At 56.9% G+C, this 22450-nt stretch overlaps 1 protein-coding gene and 1 long non-coding RNA gene across 8 annotated transcripts in view; one reads left to right on the top strand and one right to left on the bottom strand.

Annotated features, from left to right (window-relative positions):
• The window catches only part of FGFR1 (fibroblast growth factor receptor 1), a 50448-nt gene extending 31252 nt beyond the window's left edge, over window positions 1–19196 (bottom strand). For 6 of the 7 annotated variants that reach the window (XM_019546085.1, XM_019546084.1, XM_019546087.1 and 3 more), the window contains exon 1: window positions 12512–12726. In XM_019546085.1, coding sequence (XP_019401630.1) covers window positions 12512–12602 — 91 coding nt within the window. In that variant the 5' untranslated portion in view covers window positions 12603–12726. Of the gene's footprint in view, window positions 1–12511; window positions 12727–18418 lie in introns of those variants that run through there. The other variant, XM_019546088.1, reaches the window with a different exon arrangement.
• Window positions 8979–18405, top strand: LOC109317417. The gene is made up of 3 exons (XR_002103045.1): window positions 8979–10168; window positions 13404–13409; window positions 18395–18405. It is a non-coding gene; the product is annotated as an uncharacterized LOC109317417 (long non-coding RNA).
• Window positions 19197–22450: the final 3254 nt, after the last annotated feature.

Below are 22450 nucleotides of genomic sequence, written 5' to 3'. Positions count from 1 at the left end.
ACCTTTAATTAAACTAGAGCAATTTGGCATGCACAGACCCTAATTTGTCTGGCCTGTTTTAGGGCAGAGCCTGTCACCACATTCATGTACAGCACTTTGAATAGTAAGGCCCTGACCTTCTCAGCTGGGGCCATTTTGGCTCCACTGTGATGCTATATAGCAGGGGTGGGCAAAACATGGCCCACGGGCCAAATGCAGCCTGCCAGGCCATTTTATCTGGCCCGCGGGGCCCCTAAAAATTTAGAAAATTAATATTTATCTACCCCTGGCTGCCTGTCACGTGGCCCTTGATGGCTTGCCAAAACTCAGTAAGCAGCCCTCCGCCCAAAATAATTGCCCTCCCCTGCTATATAGGGTTGCCAACCCTCCAGGATTGCCCTGAAGTCTCTAGGAATTGGATATAACTCTGCAGGAGACTGATGAGAGTCACCGGGGAGATGAAATGATCAGGCAGTCATTAAAATAAATATTAAATCTTGAATCTGATTAATACAGCAGTCCAGTGGGTTTTTTTTAAATGTAATAGTCATATGCGTTTGCCTTCCTGATGTAAAGTCTATGCACCGTAATCCATAACCGATAAACTCAACCACGTGGGCATGTTCATGTTGTGTCGCGGGCACGGTGGCGTTCCAGAAACCTCCCAGAATAGATGCAAACGCAGTTGGCAACCTTAGATGCTAATAATATTTTGCTATTAAGAAAATGTTTGCGTGGGGGTTTTTGTTGAGGCGTTCCTTTATTTCTGGCCTGCATGGGCTGTTTTGGAAAACAACTGAAGAACAGCCCAAATGCTTCCATGATTTTTTTTTTTTTTTTTTTAATTGTTAAGCAAAAAGAGGCTTTTGGGGCACATTTCCCCATTCTACTGCAGTGCTGTAAATGCCAAACTCAAGGACAGGGTGTGTTGGTGTGTTATCCGTTTATCCCTAACACGAGGTTTTTTAACATGGGTGTTCTAGCCTGACATCAACCCTCTAAGTGATTAGGGAAACCAGTCTTGTTTTTCCAAGTTTTGCTTCCTTTGGTCTCTTACAGCCTCATAAAATATGCATTCTCAGTAGCTTTGTATTTCAAATGATTAGTCACAGGCACCTTGCAGGACAGAGACAATACAGTTGGGATTTCCCACACCTCTCCATACTCTGGCCCCAGAGGACTCAGCATCATTGTGCTCTTTTATCTCCGCCCCGATCTCCTTTCTAAAAGGGAGCAAGATTGAAGCAAGAAACAGAGCAAACCGAAGGAACAATACTCCATGCCAAGATAGCGCAGGACCCCCAGCTATCTCCTTCGCTCCTAAACTGTGTTCAAATCTGTTCCCCGAGCGTGGACTGAGCAGGGCAGTTTCCCTCCTGCCTGTCTCACGCAGACTGTCTCTTAGACAGGAGAATAACTGGCAGCGGCCTGTGGCCTGGTTTTCAGAGCTGCCAAGAACACACGGCCTTCCTGGGTGCCGAGGAAGAGCGGCGAGTACTCAGTCCTCCTGGAGCCAACCCTGACGGTTGTGCTTTTGTAACCCTCTTGCTGCGGCTGCTCCTTATAGAGTCCGGTTTTGGCTAGCTTTATGCCACGTCCATTCGACTGAGCCCTGCGCCTGCCATCTGCGGAGAGACGAGGGGGAGCTGGGGTTCGTTCTTGAAGCTCGTAGGCTGTTCCAGCGTTGCCAGCTGCAGTTACGTGCGGTCATCTAGTTGCGGGTCTGCTGGGAGATTCAAAGTGGGCATCGCTGGCGACTTCACGTTCCCAGCTCCTGTCGGAGATGTCTTTTCCAAGAAAGCAGTGGGCCAGCATGAGTCGACCTCTAGCTAGGAAGAAGGTGCTCCAGGCCAGAGAGCATAGCGAGTCCAAGTCATTGCATGGTTTTGCTGGCTCGGGGAAGGGAGAGAGTTCACCAGCCATGGCATTAGCCTGGGGCAAGCTGCTGGTGAGGCACTGTGTCTCCACGTACGGCTCAGCTGGCCCTGCAGGACTGGCACCGAGACGCTTTGTGGGGGGAGAAACAAGTTTTTGGAGACAGCACAACTTGGAGACGGTGGGTCTGCTGCACCTGAGTCCAGAGCGGTACGGGCAGCATCCCACAAGCAGGGGCATGGTCTGAACACACGTGAGCAGGGCGCTGGTGAGAGCACCTCTCGCTAGGCTAGGCTCCTATGGAGGATTTGCATTTCACAGGCTGCTTTCAGATTTCTCCGTTCTCTTCTCCCCTTCCTCGGAGCAGCTCTGCAACTGGGAAGGAGGGCTGCGTGGGGACCCTGGCCAGATCTTATTTCAAAGTCAATAAAGCCCCTCCTCCATCACCTTAAAGTCGAAGGCTGTTTTACATTAACTACTGAAGAGGCGTGGGTGCAGAGGCAGGACGTGATGGACAGGGCTTCTCTCTGAGCCAGGGATGATGAGGGAGGGGAGTCAGAGGCCAGGGCAGGATGCTGCCCTTTGCTAACCCAAAGCACATCTCCAGCACTTAGGAGGGAGGCTGACAACAAGGCATGGTGGGAACCCGCAGAAAATGAATTCACAGGCTAATGAGTATGTCCAGGTTAACTCACCCCATGGGAAGCAGAGGAGCTGGGACAGAGCCTCAGGACCAATATAATCCCATGAGGTCAGGCCACTTCATTGAAGGCACAGGAGGAAGGACAGCTCTGTCACCAAAGCGGCTTCGTATTCTCATCCCTCACCCCCCGGCAGTCTCCTCCCCGGAAACACAGTATTACAGCCCCTGAAAGAGGGGTGCAGGGCATTTGGATGTGCCCTGGGCACGCAGCCAACTGTACGCACCGCCGTGCGAGGAGGTCACGTGCGAGAACCCTTGTGCTGTGCTCCAGCGTGGTTCAAGGAGCGCAGGTCAGAGGACCTAGGCAGGACTCTGTGGGGCAGATGGGCAAAAAGGGGGAAGGAGATTTCCCTGGGCTCCCCTGTAGCCAGCTCAGCTCTGGTTATGTGAGCATCAACACGCTTGCAGCTCCAACCAGGTGCCACCCTGTAAAGACACCGTGTGTGCCCACAGCTCCCCAGACGAGGTACTTTGCTGGTTCGTCCGCCAGAGCCATCCGAGCCCCCGTCCCTTCCCCGGGCACCAGCCAGGGATATGAGCTGCGCTGCTGGCTTGCCTTGGGTGCATATTAATTAAGGTGAGCTCCTGAAATGGCTTTCAGAAATACTCCTGCTCTGTAACCTAACAAGCCCACAGGTGTGGCCCTTGGCACTGGGGGCAGAGCCAGAGGGCGGCTAGCCAGTGCCACGGCCTGCTCAGGTCGCTCTCCAGCGCACCAGCAGCCCCCTCTGCCAAGGGTGCAACAAACCTCAAACTCCCAGCTGCTCTCCCCGGACCTCAGTCTTTCCTCCTATTGTGCAGGAGGTGCTGAAAACGTGACGTGGGCCCTTCCCAGCAAGGCTGAAAGGTTCTTGAGGAACTGCACGCTCGCATGCTAATGCCCCAGGGAGAAGGCCACTAAAAGCAACCTGCAGGTTTTAGGGAGATGTAGGAGCAGGGAGACGCACAGGGCACTGCCGGGTGCAGACCCAGCTCTGTTTTGGAGGAAAGGGCCATGGGGGGGGCACCAAATGAGATCCTGGGAGGCCTGGAGCCATGGCAGAGCAGCTGAATTAACGGTGCTCCTGTGAAATGCCAGTCGGAGGACCCCCACCCTGCCCCTTTCCATTCACTCTTGGCTGGGCAGCCCAGCACACATGTTCAGAGGTGCTCCTATCTGCCCGGGCTCATTGGTCGGCAGCAACTCATTTACAAGCAAGGCCCGAGTCCTCGGAGCCCAGGGACCTCCCCCAGGGCACTTGCAGAGCGCTACTGCCCCTTGGGGAAAGAAACATGTCCTTGAAGCCAAATATACAGTCTCGAGAACATCAGCCTGGGTTAGCACATCCCTTTCTAGTTCCCCTTACCCAGCAAGGATAGTCTGGGTCTTCAGAGTCGCATGCGAAATGGCTATGGAGCTGGAGGCATGGGCAGCTTGCTGGGTGGGTCAGAAAAATCCATGCTGCTCCTAAGTGCCCTGTAGCATCGGTGTGCAGAGGGGGCGCAAAGCCAGGGGCCTGAAGGAGCCTTCCGCCACAGCAGGGACTCTCTTCTGGCCAGCTCCCTAGACAAGTAAATCCGCCCGCCCTAAATCCCCTACCAAGCACCAGAGGCAGTGCCCGCTTTGGGTGCTGCAGTGTTACCGTGCCCCAAGAGGTGGCTGCTGCATTATGTCCTGCAGTGGTTTGGGTCCTCCTCCCAGCTCCGGGGCTCGAGCAGTTTTTACAGTGATGGGAGGCTCTCCGAGTCTGAGAGCATTACCCCCCAACCCACGCGTGGGCCCTGGCTGTGCGAGCCCGCCCAGGCGGCACCTCCTGAACCGCCATCTGCAGAAAGCTCTGCGTTGTGCCCAACCGGCTCAGGAGCGAGCGAGCCTCCGTGAGCTGTGCGCGCCAGGGGCAGGGGAGATCCAGGGCCTGAAAGCTAGTTTTCAGGCAAGGCTGCACACTCCCAACTGGACTGTAGCTAGAGAAGGCCCAAAGCAGCCAGGTGCTGGGCTCCAGTGCGCTCTCCTTAATGCAAACCTGTCTTAAAAACTACTCCAAGTCTGCGGGTGTAACTTGAGCTTCCCGGTCTGTTGGCTGCGGGGGAGAGCTCCAGCTCAGGGCCCAGGCTGGGGCTAGGGAGCGTTTGCAGCCTCGGGGGGAAACCTGCAAGGGGCATTTGTGGCCCCAGGGGGAGGAAGGACACGCGCTTCGAAACAAGCCCAAGAGTCCACGCGGGACGTGGCGGCCCTGCCCTGCACAGCGGGTTTATGGCCCGACTCCCAGCTTTGAAACGGGAGCAAACCCCGGCGTTTTGCCCAGCGAGTTGGAGCCAGATGGCGAACGTCACTCGGTTCATATAACCGTCACCGGCTCCCCGGGCGAGGGGAGGATGGGTGCGCGGGGGCGAGCTGTGCTCCCACCCCCTGCCCAGCCAACCTCAAAGGCAGAGGAGCGAGCTCCCGGCACCTGGAGCCGTGGGAGACGCATGGCAGGAGAGCGCAGGGAAAGGCGCAGCGCAGATTAACCTTTGGCCCTCCAGCATTCAGCCCGGCTCTCCATGCGCCCTCGGGGCTTCTCTCTCTCTCGCTCTCTCTTTTTTGGAAGGGTTTTGCATGCAAATGGGCCCGGTGCCAGGCCCGGCCGTCGGAACGGAGAAATCCTGCATTCAGCCGGCCACAAAACGCCGCAAACTGCTGTGTTTGCCAGACTGATTGCAATAAAGCAGCCAACAAAGAGATGCAGGGAACAATAAAGAGCTGAATGGCTTAGATCAGCAGGTCCTCTCGCCCGTTGCTGTGGCAACCCCACCAGGGCTTAACTAAAGGTATTTCCTGAAGAAAAAGCGCGCACACATGCCCAACAGCTCTGCTAATCCCAACAGGAAGCGCTTACCGGGCATGTGGGGATTGGCTTCTTTCTTATTTAAAAAGTTTCTCTCTCTCTCTCCTCCTTTCCCCCCCTTCCTGGCCTTTTTTCCCTTCAGCCTGCCTCTGTGCGCTGGGCTGGGGGGCCCTCCCTGCTCACAACACCCCCCCGCCAGCGATGCACATGGCGAACTGGCTGCACTGCTGCGGCAGGGGAAGGGGGGTCCCTATCATCCCGCCCACGCCGCAGCGCCCCAAACAGCTGTCCCCGCCACGCTCTCTGGGCATTGCTCAGCCTGGTGGGCATTGCCCCTTGCCCTGGCTCAGCTTCGGGGGCTCTTGTGTGCCTGAGCAGGCCAGACAGCTGGGGAAATCCAGAGCCCCCCGTGGCTAAGAAGCTGCTGAGACCTCACAGGACCACAAAGGCAAAAGCCACAGGCCCGAGGGAAACGGATGTGGCACTTGCAAATGGGGGCACTTTACATAGCAAACAGCCCCGAGGAGGCTCACGGCACACCTGGAGAGGCTCGGGGATGCTCTGGAGCAGGGGACAGCAGTGCCCCAAACACCCGCAACCTTGGCTGATCCTTGTTGTGGCGTGCAGCCTGGGCCCCTTCCCTGGCATGCGGGCGAGAAGCAAAAAGCCTTCACGTGCCACGCTCTGGCACACGTGTCGGGGGTGGCCAACCCCCTGCTCTGTCGGGTGGAGGCTGCCTCCCGCATGTGAGGGCTGTGCCGTGGGCAAGTTTGCTGTGTACACCCTTCAGGCAGCCTGGGGGCAAGGGTGCTGCTCCCTGCCGCCTCGCCCAGCTGGATCCAGACATCCTTTGCACTCCCAGCTCCGGGGACATCCCAGCTGCTCTCCAAAGGGGTCTTGTGTCCTGCAGGCCGCTGGCAACAATGGCTTCACTCCAGTCTTGCATGGACATAAAGCCAGGCTCGTGGCACTGCTGCACCAGAGGCCACGCGGGAGATCCTGCCAATCCATGCTCCAGTGGGGGAAGGCAACTGCTCCCCTCCCTGCACGGCCCCTAGCTAATCAGTCACTCAGGCTTGTGGCAGGAGGAGCAGAGCCAGGGACATGGGGTTACGCAGATACCAAGCAACCTCAAAACCAGGCGAAGCCTCTGCAAACCCAAGGCCTGCTCCCGGCTGGACAAGGAGAGGAGCCAACCGAAACAGGACAAGAGGGAGCTGCAGGAGAAAGGGAGCAGCAGATGCCCTCCGTGCCATTCTGCTCCCCTTCCTAACACAGGCCCGCAGGATGGCACCATGGAGAGCCGGGAGCTAGGACGCCCTTCTGGGAGCGGAGGGACGCGCTGCCATTTGCTGTTGCAATTGGAATGATTGAAAGCCGACTTGCAGAGAGCAGGTGCGGCTTGGTCCATGCCACACAGCGGGGATCTCCCCTGCCTCTGACTCACGGCTGACGGGCCCTGGGGCAGCCAGGAGCTGGAGTACTGACTCACAGCCGCAGACGCCCTGCTGTAGTTGGAAAGGGAGGGCTGGGGCCCGGCGAGCTCCCTGGAAGGGGTCCAGACCTGAACAGCTTGTGCTCCATGTTCCCAGCTCCTTGAGAGGCCCCTTGCTTGTTCCCTTCCCTGCAAGCCCTCTCCTGCATGACAGCAATTCCCTTGTGCCCATCCAAGGGAGATGGGCACAGTGCCCCATTCGCAGAGCCTGGTTTGCACTGCCTTGAGTCCCTGTGCAGGGCCCTTGCTGAAGGTTCACTGCTGTTGCTCTAAACCTGATCCCTCGGCCCCTCTCCCCCTGACCCTGCCTGGGGAATTGCAAGTTGTAAAAACAGTGCCCCAGCTGCTAAGTCTGACCTCTGACCCCTGGGCATGACTGTGTGATAATGGCTCCCCCACACTCTTCTTCCCCTGGAGCTCAGCCATTAATCACAGGCCCAGACACAAACCGCAGCTCGCTGCATCCTGCCTGCACGGCCTCGGGAGCTCCTTGGGCCATGCTCTGCTGGCCGCACCATCAGGCCTGGGGGAATCCATGCTGCTCCTCCAGCCAAGATACTGCATAAGGGACAGCTGGTCTCCATCCTGGGACATTTCCATGCAAGGTGCTGGTCCCTGAAGGCACCCTGAGGGGCAGCAATGCACCCAGCTGCTGCAGAAGCTGGTGCCAATGGCCTCAGGAGCCCTGAACAGTCAGATTGGTGGCCCGCTGGGAAAACAAGCCCCCAGCACCTCTGGGCAAGCATCAGAGGGAGGTGCTGAGGCCCAGGACTATACCCCTGACCCTGGGCAGGCATGCAGGGCAGTGCAGGGTTGCAAGCAAACAGGGCCCCTGGCCATGCTCAGCCCCTTCCTACAGCCTGTCCTGTGCACCCTGCCACCCCTACCTGGCTGAGAGAGAGGCGGAGGAGTGAAGCCCCAGACCATCGGGGAAAGGCGAGGAGGCCAGGGTGCTGGAGCTCCCCAGGGGCAGTGGGCGGCTCGTGGCTACAGCCCTGTGCTGGGACTCGGGGCTGGGGTCCAGGTCTCAACTCTCACCCCTCCAGCCTGTAATGCCGGGACAGGAATCCTTTCTCTGCCCGTGCCGCTTTCCAGAGCAAGGACAGGTCGGTCCGTACTAGGCCGAACAATGAATGCTCATGCCCGGTGCTTCCGAATCGCACAGTGCCCAATGCCACAGAAATCGGGGCACTTCGGTAGGTGCCTTAGATGGACTTTAAACACACAGAGCAGCCAGGCCCTGGGGCCAGAGAAATGGCTGAGGCGGGAGCACACACCAGGGAGGACAATGGCACGTAGGAGAAACCCTCCCCTCTGCGAGCTGTGCAGGTTCCCATTGAACTGCAAACAAAGGCTGGCTTTGTGAGGGAGACAAGCCGTCTTGGCTCTCCCTGTGCACAAGACACTTTACCACCTCCCAACCCAGGCAGCTCTAAAGTGCAGTAAGTGCCCATCAGTGTTGTATTTGCTGCAGATTTTGCAGTGAGAGGAGAGAGCCGGGACAAAGGCGCGATTTCTGCCTACCCAGCCCTGTGCAGGGAGAAGAGCAGCAGCACTAGATGGATATTTTCCCAGGCAAGCACCGCAGACTGCTCAGTCTGGGGACAAGCAACTGAGATGCTTCCACGATGGGAGCAAGCCAAAAACCCAGCGCAGGGAAGCCGCTGTTGGTCCACACGCAGTTGCTTGCGCTCTCCAGACTGCAGCGGCTGAGGCCGTAAAACACAGCACCGCCATGCTGAAACACGGGCCGCGCCACGGTGCCTGCCGACTGCCCAATCTCCATTAGCAGCCAGCACGCACCGGCTGCTGTGGCCTCCCCCAGGCTCCAGGCAGGCTGCACAGCACCTCCTGGCCCCACATGGCTCCTCCTGTAGCTTGGGCAGCAGTTTCAGGGAAAACACTTTTTTTTTTTTTTTTTTCTGTTTTTTTGCACCGGTCCTGGAAGCACTGCAATACCAGGTCAATGCATGGAGTGGATGGAGCACGCTCCGGTTCCACCACCCAATATCAAAAAGAATCTGCTCAATATAGACCTCCTATGCAGGACATATCAGAGACAATTACCCTGGGGAGCTCGCCTACGTGGTCACGCTGCTTCCCCTGCCAGGTAAAACACACGAAAAGGGAGGATGGTGTGGCCTGCAGTTCTTCCTGCCGGGGTGCTGGGAGCCTTTCCAGTCCCACCGCTGCTGGGGCGGAGTGGCAGCGATGGTGAGAACACACCCAACCGAAGCCATTTGGCAAACGCTTTTGAGCAAGCCCAGTTCCTTGGGGAGGCAGGCAGGATTCAACCCAGCTCCACCCCGTGCAGCAAGCCAGGGCCCAAATGGAGAGCAGAACCCAGAGGCCTTGGGGCTTGGCTTTTAAATCGGTGCCTAAGTCCCTCTGCTGGCATCTGAATGCACAGCCAGGTTATCCAGAGGACTAAGCAGCTCCTGCTATAGCCTCATGGACCTCTGTGCTTCATCCCCATCGCTCAGACATGTATCCTACCCTGCAGCCACCCTTTGTCCAAACGTGCTTCACTGATCAGACCCCAGCAATAAAAGCAAAGACCCTGTAGGTGACCCTGAAAAGGGCTGGCTTTCCCTGTGCTCACCCTGGCAGAGACTGGAGCCAACATTTTATCTGCAAGCGGGAAGTGAAACGTGCCGAGACGCAGATTTTGTTGTCCCCCCATCCAGCTGGGCATTTTAGGGTCTTTCCATAGCAGCAGCTGGGCCTGGCTAGATGTAGCTGCTTCTGCTTCCCAGGGTGCTGGCTGCACCCAGGTTGGATGGAGACAATCTCTGCAGCCTCCTAGCACAAGGCAGGCTCCAGGGCTTTGTACATGGCTGTGTCAGTGAGAGGGCGACCATGGCGCAGCCTGGGGCTGAGGAGGCTTTTGAAGGTGCTATCGGCCCTTGAGTAAGCCCAGCTCCTCTCCCTGGGCCACTGGCTACAGCAAACCTACAGCTCAATGGTTTCTTCCAATGCCGTGCAGGGAGCAGGGGGCCTGGGGAGGAGGAGGAGGGAGCTTTCCTGGAATCCTCATTAAACTTTCAAAGGCTCGAGAGCCCCGTGGCCTCCCGCCTTGCCCTGCCCCCACTGCAGGCTGTTAGCGTGGCATCCCTTCCCTGCAGACACATGGAGAGAAACTGCAACTAGCCTGGGCCCAGGAGGGTGACAAATAAACCGCCAGGTCTGAACGTTAACATGGTCATCCATATGCAATGGCTGGTCCAAGGGCAAAGACAGGACAGTCACCCCGAGCCCAGCACATGCGCTGTGCCTGTGCTTCATCCGGCCCGTGGCTGGGTCTGAGAAGTGTGAACAGCAGCTTCCCATACAGCCCCGTTCACAACACTGCTGGGCCTTGCTGTGTGACGGCAAAGGTGGCCTCCAGCTGCGAGGCCAGCTTCCCGCATGCAGCAGGCGGCCTGGGAACAGTGTCTCACTCTGCCATGCTCCAGAGCTCCTGCCCCGGGAAAGACGGGGGCCAAACCAGTCTGCGTGCCAGTGCCAAGAACCCACTCGCATCTGGGATCCTTGAAGGAGACAAAGGGGAGGGGGCACTGGAGCTCAGTGTGAGGATCTCCACCGTACTCGACGCATAGGGAGGGCATGGGGAGGAGGGGGCACATGCCCCCCCACCCCTCCGAGATTGCCCACAGGTGGTCGCCACTCACTCCCACTTGCCACTGACACAACCGGCAGTGTCTGTGGGCGGTCCCCACTTGCTGCTGGCCACCTCCCCCTGCTGCCGCCACTGCTGCGGGCAGTCCCTGCTCGCTGCCATGGTGCCCCCCAAGTCTCGGGAGGCACCAATCGTTCATGATCCCCACATTTGGGACTGGCACGCAGCTCGCTTCCAAGGAGACCAGCCTGAAAGCTCCAGCACAGCTAAGCACCGCCTTTCCAGCACAACGCTGCCGCCACCAGCCCCCCTGCCCATCGCACCCCATACCCCACCTCCAGCCATCAGCCACAAACACCCCAGTCACTGACCCAACAGTCCATACTGCAGAGACATGTCAGCACCGGGGCCTGCTCTGGACAATCAGAGCCCATTTTGTCTGGCATCCAGCAGATGCCAATCCCACAGTACCCTGGGGTTTGGGTGGGAGGCAGAGGAGTGGAGAGAGTAAGCCTTAACTAGAAAAAACACCCCACAAAACAGACATTCTTGTGTAATTAAAACCAAAATGCACTACGTCAGAAATCCTGTGCAGTGGTGACCAGTCTGTTTATTCTCTGCCTCACCGGGGGGAAGACTGCTGCTTTGAAATGCTATAACGTTACTGGATGTTTGGGGGCTGGCTGTCTGCAGGGCCCAGGCTGGTATGGTTTTGTGTGGGCCAGTCATACATGTCCGTTACACCTCAGCATCCCCTTGGGATCCAGAAAATGACTGGGATGGAGGTGAAACAACCACCTCCTGGCCTTGCCAGAGAGAAGCAGGCTACCAGGGCCCTTGTTCCCTGCTCCTGGCAGGCCCTTGGAAGGGGTTGTGGCAATGCAGCACAGCCCAAGAGTCAAGCCAGTTCTGTGCACTGGTGATTAAAACCAAGTGGCAAGCTCTGGGTAGGAGGATGTGGTCTCCAGCCCCAGGCCAACGCCATTCAGGGGCTGAGAAACCACTGCTGCAGGAACTGGCCGAGTCAGCGCTCATTCTTGGAGATTACAGAGCAGCCATTCGAAGCCAGTGGATAACAGGCATGGCCAAAGCGCTAGACTGAGTGGGGCTGCTGCAGAAATCAGGATTTATCCAATGCACAAAACAATCCAGCCATAGGACACATGGGTCAATTCATCTTGGGATATCTCTGACTTGCGCCACCTGCACCACCATGTGCACCCTCAGGCCAGGCTACAGACCCACATGTCCACTCGCTTAGAGCCCAGACCTAGCCTCTAACCCAGCCCTCAGGCAGGGAAAGGCTACCACACTCGCCCAGAGCCTCCAACCCAACCAGCCCCGAGAGGCAGGGAAGGTGCCTCTCGTTTGCAGGGGAGAGGAGCCGCATGCTGGTCTCTGCCCGCAGCTCATCCAACTGAACTGGAGGAATCCATCTCCAGAAAACAGCGAGTCTTTCCCTTACCAGTCTGGAGACACCCCGGAGGGCCTTGCCTGGTAGGAGTTTGGCTGAAATTTCTTACTGGGCTCATTCTTTTCATCCATTCATTTTCTATGAAATGTTCCCTGCTCTTGGATTTCCCCCCGCCAAACACTTTGAAAGCTGGTTTCAATTCTTCAAGCCCTTTGCCCCGTTCTGCAGAGAATACCAACCTGTCTGGCCAAGACGCTTCTGCAGGTGAACATGCATTTGCATCACACAAGAGAGTGTGTGCACTCTCACGCTCTCACACCCCGCTGGTTCACTGTGATAGCCAACAGGCTTGCCTATCTTGTTCCCACTGGAGGACTTCAAAACAGGCTGTGCTTGTTTTGTCAGAAAGTAAGGACACCCGGTATCTTATCACCACTCCAGAGAGAACTGCAGAGAAAGGGGGGCGGTGGGGGGGGACACAGACCTGCCTCCTTTCATAGGCATCCTCCCTTAAAAGGGCTTTGTCTGCCAGGCTCCTCGTCCCTAGCCCCAGGCTCATAAAGGCCCAAGAGGCCCCAGGCATGAGGAGAGTGGAGGAGTGTCGTGCCGTTCCTCTTACCTTGGTCTGGCAGAGTCGGTGCTGGCCGTGCGGTGGACAGTGTGGCTGTGACCAGCACAGCCCAAAAGATGAGGGACCTCCAGGTAAACATCCCAGTTTTCCTGCTATTGGTTGGCAACTGGGCTCCACAACTCCATGGGGACTCCGCTCGGGATGGCCCGCTCGCAAGCTGGGGCTCGCTCGCTCTTCTCTTCCAAACTCCCGGGGCCTCCAAACTGTGAGAGAAACAACCGGAGGTTAAAACACAGCCAACCCAGGCACTCACACAAGTCGAGCAAGCTTGTTTGCTCACTTACTGCTTGCACCTTTAGGAACACGTTACTGCTATTTCTAGCCTACGTCCCGTGACACTATTACAGGTTTTGTACCAGGTATGGAGATTAAGAGACGGCTGTTCTCAACTGGAAGCAAATGTATTAAACCCTAACAGTTACAGTTCAAAATCAAAAAGCCAAAATGACCACAGCAGTTACAATTCTATTACTGTAGGTAGTCACAAGCCATACAACGTGCTCGCCACCCCAAGATTTAACCGATGCACCATCACTGGATGGCCAGTCCATGAGGTCTTGTCCAGGGTTCCTGCCCTTACAGACTGGCCATCCGTTTTGCTCTGACAGTTGTTCTTTTGCCCAGGCTATATTTATTCAATTTAGTTAGCCAGCTTCCCAATTCATTTCAAGTCAGGGACTGTGTTTTTCCATCTGCTCCCTTCACCAGATGCAAGCCTCAACCACAATTCAAGCTAAGCTAAACACAAAGGTCAAAACCCAGGCCTGTAGGCCTCGGGGTCCCAACAAGCCCCCTCGCTCTGATTTAAAATATGAGTATTTGCGGCTGTTTTTGTGAGTGGGTGACACATGCCATATGCTGTACAAGAAAACATCTCCAGTGCTCAGTAATAAAGTGACCGTGTGACCTTCACAGCGAATCCATAAACGGCAACATTTCCGGCTGTGCTCACTCAGGTTCTAGGCAACCAAGTTGGCAAGTGTTGGCCATAAAGCCAGGCATCAAAGCCAAGGTTTGGCACCTTAAAGCAGCCCCTGGAGTCACAGGTGCGTCTCTCCTGGACCGCCCTGAAGCTGGCAGGTGCTCAGCACAAGTTGCACAGAAATTTGGGGACAAAAATAGCCGATTCAGTGCAACTGCCACAGTTTGCAGGAAAGAGTCTGGCTGAACAAATTACCTGGCTCCATCAATGTCAAAAATATGTTTTAGAACTTGGGAAAAAAAAAAAAAAAATCATTGAGGCATGAGGTTTCAAGTGACTGTCCCAAGTCTTCACTCAGACACGCAAGCTCATTTATCGTAGTACTTAGGGTCAGAAGGGACCCAAACAGATCATCAGGTCCGACCTCCTGCCCCGGGCAGGAACGGGTACCGGGATCATATCACCCCAGCCAAATATCTGTCCAGCCTCCTCCTGAAGACCCCCAAGGTAGGAGAGAGCACCACCTCACTTGGCAGCCTGTTCCAGCCCATTATACTTCGGAAAGGTTAAAAGCAAAATGATTCAGGGGGATCAAAACGAAGCATTTCGCTGGCCCCCAACCAGTACTGCTTTAGGGTTAGATGCGTCACAAAGATATCTGAGATTTGGACACTTTGTTAGGATGAGGAAATGTTTTGAAATCCTGAAAACGCTCCTGGGATTGGGAAGCCGTTTCCTGCCCAGCCTAAATCGCCACCCCTGCGAGTGTGATCAGTCCTTTCCTGGTGCTTAAACATGGCACCCACATTTGAAAATAGTTTTTCTGCCTCCTTGTTCTCACAAGACCCTTTGCTCCTATCCCACTGCTCCCAAAGCACTTTATGCTCCTCAGGAAACATGCACATAACTATATTCACCCACGAACAGTAAGGATCACAAGTGACACCAGCATCACACCAACAATGCTACCCCACAGAAATGCAAGGAGGGGCCCTGTACTCCAACAGGACAGTAAAGGCCAGGTGCTGCTCCACCACGAAGGCGCCTAAGTGAACACCATCATCTTTGTGTTAAGTAAATCGCACACATGCACCAAGGAGGCAGAGGCTCTACCCACCTTGGGGATTAACTGGGGAAGGATTTGGTCATAAATGTCCTTGAACAGCCTTATAACAGCAAGGTAAACACAGGCGCAAACACAGACATTATCTGCACTCCTCCGAAGTCTGTTTGCCTTCGCCAAATCCCGTCTCCCCGTCCGCAGGTACAGTCCTCATCTCTGCTTCTGCAAGGGGGGATGAAATGCTGTTGCACACACAGCAAGGCCTCCTCAGTCTGGAGTGCATGCGGCACTTCCGGCTCAACCCTTCGGGACCCCTCCAACCCATCCGGGATACACGTGTTTTGTCCCTCTCGAGCGCATTTATCACTCTGAAGCGACGTGAAAAAGCTGCAGCCTCGGGACTTGGCTTCTGTGCTTTAGTTTCCAGCTCACTGGGGCTGGAAAGCCCAGACTCCTGGCATCAATGGGTTAAGTTACATACATTAGCATTTTTGCTCCTAACCCAAGGTTAACATGTGCCGGAGATCTCTTTCAACCAACAGCTGTTTTCTGAGTGGCTGTGCAAGGAGAATTCCCTCGGCCCCCACAGCCCGTATTGCAAGGGAAACTATTTTCTCCTGTCCGGGCCAGCGCTGGCATTCTGCTCTGCTCCCCCTGTAGCCTCTCCACCCCTCCCACCCCCCAGCGCAGGGCCATCCAGCAGGCCCCCCACGCAGGAAGGAGTAGCTGTGCCAGTCCAGTGCACCCCGGGCACCCTGCCCACCAATGCCAATCCCTGGAGCTGAGCAGTGTCCAAAGGAAGGTGCCTGGTTCCCAAGGAGGGAGGGCGTCTTCACAGAGAAGCCACTCCATTCGTAAAGCGATACTGGTGTAAGTGGAGACAGCTCGGCCAGACCAGGGACAGGGACTTCAGGTCGTGGTGCATCGGCGACTCTTCGACTGCACATGGAACAAAGTCCTAACTCAGGTGCCTGCAGCCGCAAGTCCCAGCCCCGCGAGCCCGCGCTGCCGCACACGTATACAGACGGGGAGGTCTGGAGACAGAAGGGTTAAAAGACTCTCCTGCTTGTTGGGCTTTTTTCCTCTTAAGCAGATTTGATTCCAAAAGTGAAGCACGCAAACCAACCAAATTGAAAACAAACAGGCCGGGCCAAGAACAGAAACGCCATCGGAAGTGGAGATTTACTTAGTAAAAGCCGAGAGTGTCCCAGCTGCACGCGGGCAGCTGCGAACCTGTGTGGCTCAGCGCTGCGCTCCAAGGACGGGGTCAGCCCCGCCGCGAGCGAGCCGAGTGAGCGCGGCTGCCGTGGAGGCCTGGCCCACAAGCCTGCGCCGCTTCGGCCTCCCTGCTCCTCCGCGAGCCAGGCTGCGCTGGGAATAACTGGGTCCATTTGTTCCCAGCAGATGCTAAGAGGGATGTGGGTACAGATCCTGCTAACCTGCCTCTGGTCCGGTCACCCTCTCAAGGGCTTTCTAGGCAAGCGGGAGCAGCCGAAGGCAGGCGGGCCAGGGGCTCCTCTGCAGCTTTCTGGACTTGCTGGGCCTGGAGACCCCTTCCCGTTTCGTGTTCCTAGCAGCACTCACCCAAATCCACGGGGACTCTTAGTCTTGGGGCCAGCCCCTCCAGGCAGCACATCACAGGTGCCCTGCTTTTGGTGCCAGTCCTTCCCGCAGGCAGGTCAGAGCCCTGGCCTGCTCCTCGGAGCCATATGGACTCGCTTAGCCCTCCCAACACCTGTTTAAGGGAGAGAGGCTGGAGCCAAAGCATGACCCTAGCCAACCACTTGAGCAGTGGACTTCAGAGGAAACTGCTCGGTCCTTCTTCTGAGATGCAACGTGGACTCTGCCGTAGCAACAAATTCATGTCCCAACCTCTCCCAGTCCTGAATGACCCCAGATGGCTTTGCACGGCAACCGGCCTGTTAGATTTCTTCCCAGCTCATTGCACGTTGCCTTCCTGAATGCCCCCTACATCTTCGTGAGACGGGGCGGGGGGGATCCTTCACCTCCCAGCTTGCTTTACTAGGTTGGCTTACAGAGCTGCCGCGGTCCATCCTCAGAGGCAGTTGCCACCGAGTCATGGGCAATGGTATTTAAGATCCACGGCAGACGGGAACGTGGGACTCCACGAACGTCCTGTGAATGGAAGGCGCTGCAGACACACACCTGACCGTTAAGCATCGCTATTAAAAAGCAGTGCTTTGCTGAAGAGCCCGAGGGGAAAGGCGAACGCAGCTGGCACTCAGCTTTTGTGCCGTCCAAACCCCGAGGATCTCGCTCAAAGGCAGCCTTGCTCTCCTGGGCAGTTGGCATGCAGGACACAGCCCGCTGGCACAGACCGAGAACACGTACCGGCACTCGACGGGCTGATGCCAGGTTTATCTCTGCTCAGCAGTGTGCTCGGACACTGGGTTGGGTGGGGGTAGGATACTTGGTGGAAAACCCCCTGGTATTTCTGGAAATTGTTTTCTGTCTCGAAGTGGTTTCGTTTACTGAGCACACATGCTCCCCGGAGCACGGCCCGGTGAGGAATGTCTCTGCCGAGGCCTCTGCTTTGCCAGGGTCCTCCCAGGGTGAGGGGAGCACGGCGAGGAGCAGTAGTTCCTGCACCATGAGTCAGGGCTGGCACAAAGCCCCGCACGATCCTCCTTGTATACCTCAGAGATGGCTCATTCTGGCTGAATCAAGGGGAGCAGCACCCTGCCAAGCTAAATGGCAGCATATTTCCAGGGAGACTCACCCAAGCCAGTCACCAGCGATGATCTGTCCCCCTGACTGATGCCAGAGAAAGTCACCGAGAAAAAACGAGGCGTGCTAAGCAGAGAACTGGAAGGGAAAGGAAACGGCCTGGCTGATGCTCAGTTTCCACTGGACAGAAAAGCACAGGGAGAAGCAGGGGCAGAGAGAGAGGACGGCACAAAGAAAGGTGCCCTGTCTGCAGGAGGCCAGTCAGGCCCCCACGCAGGACCTGCAGGGACAAAGCAAGATGCACAAGCACAGCGCCTATGTAGCCAGGCCCCTGCAGTGTACATGCAAGGGAAGCAGAGGAAGGGAGTCAAGCCTGGGACTCACAAGTCCTTTGCTTGTTGAAAGCCAGATCTCTGCCCCGCTCCCATCACCCGTAAGAAGAGACCTAGACTGGAGGATGCACCCCACCACCTCCACCCGGAGCCGACCCTAGGGGTGTGCGGGGCCCGGGGCATATCAGCCTGTGGGGGGGGGGAAGGAGAGGTGGCGAGCGGCTGGAGCGCGACGTGGCGGTACGTGATGGCACCCTTGACGTGTGCCAATGTTGCTGTCCATGGGTCCTGTGCAGCACTCTCCGTGGGGCCCCCCAAAGTGCAGGGCCTGGGGCGGTCACCCTGATTTCCCCCCCAAGGGAAGCTCTGCCTCTACCCACTGCACGTCCCAGATCCTATGGCTTTCCCTTGCCTCCAGGGCTTGGGAACGCAAGGTGTGACGAAGCCAGGAGAGCGAGCGCTAGTACCTGCACAAACAAAGATGTGGCTCTTCCCACTGTTTATACAGCTTTTATATGAATCTGAACACAAAATCATTCACTCCAAAGGGAGCATGAACAAGGCTGCCCTTCACCTCCTTCAGTGCCGGGAGCTGTCAGCCTCATGTAATGCTCCTGGCCTCGCTCGCCCCAGAGCTTACTTTCTAGGGCAAGATTTTAAACAACTAGAAATGGCAATGCTAGGGGAGAAATCTTCATAAGTACCCCTGAGGGACCCGGCCACAATAACTGGCCCAATTACACCCAGATACCTACTTAAAAACTGACCGGATCACACATGCGCGTCTCCATGTGCCCTCCCACATCCGCAGACACAATCGCATACACCCTGCACCCGTGTGGGGCCGCTGTGACTGAACCACCTAGCTGGACAGGCTAGGGCGCACTCACAGTCACGTGCCCACTGAGGATCCCACGCTGATCTCGGGCACCTGTTCCCTTCTGCAAGCAGCCCTCTCTAGGCACGCTGTATCCCAGCCCCACTTGCTCACGTAGATGCAAGGGACAGGCAAGCTTCAAAGGGTGCTCAGTGCAGACCTCTGTGTCCTGTGGTCTCCAGAGCTGCCCCTCATCCTGTTACCCAACGGAGCAGCCAAACATCCAGGTCTGTCCTTCTGCCTTCTCCAACCTCCAAGAGCTATCAGAGCTGAGAAGAAAATCCTGCGAGGAGCCGAGCCCGTGTAGGACACTTTCACTCTGTGCTGGAAGCTCACAGTGAACCCACGCTTGCCCAGAATGATTCAGAGCTGGGAGGGGTGAAGGTTTGGAGGGAGCCTTCCTCTGCCCAGTCCTTCTTGCTCATCCCCAGTGAATGTGCTGATGGCTCCCAGTACCGGAGCCAGTTTCTCCAGCAGAGTGCCACAACAGCCGGCCCTCGCTCTGCTTACAGATGCCCTCCACACCATTCACACTCGGCTAGCGGAGCACTTTTGTACCCACGCAACGCCCACAGTCCCCACGTGCCGCTGTGCTAAGAGCCATGCAGGTCTTGGGGCCTCTCAGGTCAAAGAATCCAGTGACCACAATTCAACGCAGAAGATAAAAGCCAATGAAGCTGCTCCGGGACTCGACAAGTTTGGAAATGTTTGCTCTATCTGTGTCCTCGAGTCCTCAAATAGCGGCACCGAAGGGTGGTGTGTGGCCTGAATAAATGTGGAACCTGCCCACAGGACACCTAAAAAAAGACATAGGAAGAGGCAAGGCTAAGAAAACATGGGCCGGTTCCCAGGGAGAACAAGGAGCGTCTCTCCACGGTGCATTCATCCCGCAGGGAGGGTGGACATACCCGCTGAGACGTACAGAAATGGAATCGGCCCCCAGTCAGGTCCCAGCCTGTCTTGCAGATATAAAAGAAAAGCCCCAGGGTGAGATCTGAAGCTCCTCCAGAGAACAATGGAGACACCTCCTCCCTCGCCCGCCACCTGGGAAGGGGCTGGCAATGCTGCCCAGGCACTGGCTTCACTCATAACTGAGTGCCTACACTTCACCGAGGACCGGGCTTCAAAGGGAATCCTCCCAGACCTTTGCACTGGGGAGGAGGACAGCAGCATAGCAGTAGAAATGGTGGCAGGGGTTCAGGGGAGCACCTCTGGGCTGTGACGGGGAGGAGAGCTACCTGCCCGAAGGGAGCACAGCAACCTTAGCATGGGGCACGGCATTTCAGAGGGATGGGTAGGAGGGGCTCCCACGTCCCCAGGGGGCAAGGAGGTGGCTGGCCCACTGCTTCCTAAGCAGCCCAGCCCCCAAATCCACACGCAGCTGGGGGGGAGACGGCATGTTTTGCACCGCTCTCTCAATCCAAATGTCCCTGCAGGGCATCCTCCCCGAGCACAATCAAGCTGGTTCTGTAAGAGCAAGGCCCCGTGTGCCCCAGCCCGAGCTCGGGTCAGGAGCGGAGTATTTGCTGAAACAAAAAGCAAACACGCCTCTAATTGCATCGCAGGGAAAAACACAGTAATGTGTAAAGCAGACGCACACTTGGAAAAATAAATATCCAAGTGCGCAACACGCAGCGATTTAACCCTTCCAGGCAACGTGATGTGAGCGCCTCAAGGACTCAGCAGCTTCAGCGCCCTGGAGAGGATTGAAAGCTGCGTATCCTGGAGGAGGAAATTAAAAGCTCTCGCTTAAGTGGCCTCTTGACGTCCTGAGCTTGCTGGTGCACCACATCTGATAGCTGACAGCCTTCCCTGCCTGGGGAGGGATGTGGAAGTGAGGAAAGGGTCACAGTCCTGGAGGCCTCTAACACTTAACAAGCCCGCCCCCCACCCCCCAAGGTGCGCATTTATTCCAAACAGGGTGGCTAAAAGAGGGCAGCTTCCTGAACAGGGGGGGAGGACAGGATCAGTCCTGCCCCCTCATTGTGCCCACCGGGCCCCGGATCCCCGTTCTGCCGCCGGCTGAGATGAGACGAAGCTACAGGCTGTAACTTCCCCAAAATGGGCATAATCCTATTTGGTGGCTGGGTAAGAGGGCTCGCTGGCTTTTCCTGCACGAGCTGAGAGGTGCAAGAGAAGGGGAGAGGACAGGCGCACGCCATTTCAGCAAGCGTGGCTGACCGGCCATGGAGACAAACACGCACCAAAGAGAAGGCGAAGACCTCCGAGGCCTGGCCGCGGCGGAGGAAGCTCAGCTGCCAAGGACTAGTGTGCCTGTGAGCTGATCAAAACCAAACGGCCATTTCCAGGGGGGCTGGAGGCGCCGGCGCAGCCAACACGTGCGTTGCGAATGCAACAGGCCAGCACGGCAGGCAAAGCGAGTTGCAGTTCCCCTGTCCTTCAACGCAGCACACAGCTAGGGGGAACAATAAAGTTGCCTGCCTGCGATCCTGGAAGCAGCTCGGGCTTCCCTTCCAGCCCGCGCGCCCCCCGGTAAAGTGGAGCGGAAGTCGGTAGGCAAATGCTGACAGATTTGTGGGTCCCGAGGAAAACGGCTGCTAGTCCGGAGCCGGAGGAGAGCCTTGCTGCTTCCTTGACCGTTCCAGGGCAGGGACCGTCTTGATTTATTTTAATCCCCCCCGAGCAAGACAATGGAAAGGCACCGGTGCATGCCAGCCACCCCGGAGATTAAGAGGGGAAGTGCTTCTGCATGGGGAAAAATGGCTGTCAGCCCCAGCAAAAAAGCAAAGGCCCTCTCTGCTGATCTCTCAGGACTTGGCAGGACCCCGTCTCCTGCCCCCCTCCCCCTCTGTTTGCACACTGCCTGGGTGGGAGCAGAGGGGAGATGGAGCAGCAAGGCTTGTTCAAGTCTGAGAGTGAATTTGCCTTCCCCCAGGTTGGGGAGGCTGGGAAATGAAACACTTTGCAGCAGACACAGTGTATCAGACGAGGCGGGTAAAGTCTTAAAGTTCAAATGTTCACCAAAAGGAAACGGTACATTCAAGCAGAACAGCTGCCCCTGCCCCCTGTCCATTCACAGCACAGCAGTTAGTTATTCACCGCCTCCAAACACGGCCCGGGAGCAATAGCAGGCGGCCTCGGTCGCTAACAGCAGGAACTGAATTGCAACTACGCGACTCAGGGTTTGGTTGGAAGTGGTACAGTGGTTCCTCGACCCCCGGGGGGGGTTCATGCGACCAACCAGCACAAGGGAACTGCAGATCTCACCTCTGAAAACAACAGCTGACCGATGCACTGGGTGGGTTAGAGCCCTATGCCGCGTCCAGCCAGGGGAACGGCTCGCGAGCGGTCACCACTCCCGAGCAAGAGGGATCCTTCAACGAAGTCTGCAAACGGCCCTGACTAGAGGGTGGCAGACCCTCACCATCTGGCGCCGGGCCATTTGGGAAGGGAGCAGTCCCAGTCGGTTGTAAAGGGAAAAGTCAAGAAGCACAAGTCAGCTCCCTCTCCAAATCGCACCGTTTGAACGAGCGGTAAACATCAGGTTCCTATTTGCTGCTGATTTTGGAGCCTGTCGGGGCTTGCGTTCGCCACCTCCTGCTGCCATGTAAGGGCCAGAAGTGTACTTTAAACAACCAAAATGAGGAGCCCGTATAATCCCAGGACTCCAAGACCTGGGACTCGAAGAAAAAAACACTGCTCATCTTAACACCCGGGAGACAATCCTGGCACCAAACAGTGGTTTTCAGAAATGCCAAACGCCCCAGGCCCTTGCCGCGGCGGCCAGGCCAGGCCGGGGCTGCTCCGCGGTCACACGCCGCGCTCAGAGTCCAAAGCTCACTCTGCACCGGTTCATCTTCCCGGGGCGCTGCCCCAGCGCACACATCCTGCTGCCGGCGCACGAAGTCCCTGCAGCGCTGGCAGAAGGGCTTTGGAGGATGCCCTGCAGATGCGGCCCAGGCGGAGAGGGCAGGGGAACAGCCCCCGCCCAGGGCGCCCCCGGGAAGGGGCCAAGTGCCTCTGACAGCAGACGCCGGGACGCCCCTCGCGCGGCCCGGGCAGGGCTTGCCCCCAGGCCGGTGCC

This window comes from Crocodylus porosus, unplaced genomic scaffold, assembly GCF_001723895.1.
Source record: "Crocodylus porosus isolate Cpor-Errol unplaced genomic scaffold, CroPor_comp1, whole genome shotgun sequence".
NCBI classification, from domain to species: domain Eukaryota; kingdom Metazoa; phylum Chordata; order Crocodylia; family Crocodylidae; genus Crocodylus; species Crocodylus porosus.
This window is presented reverse-complemented; position numbering and strand designations above follow the sequence as displayed.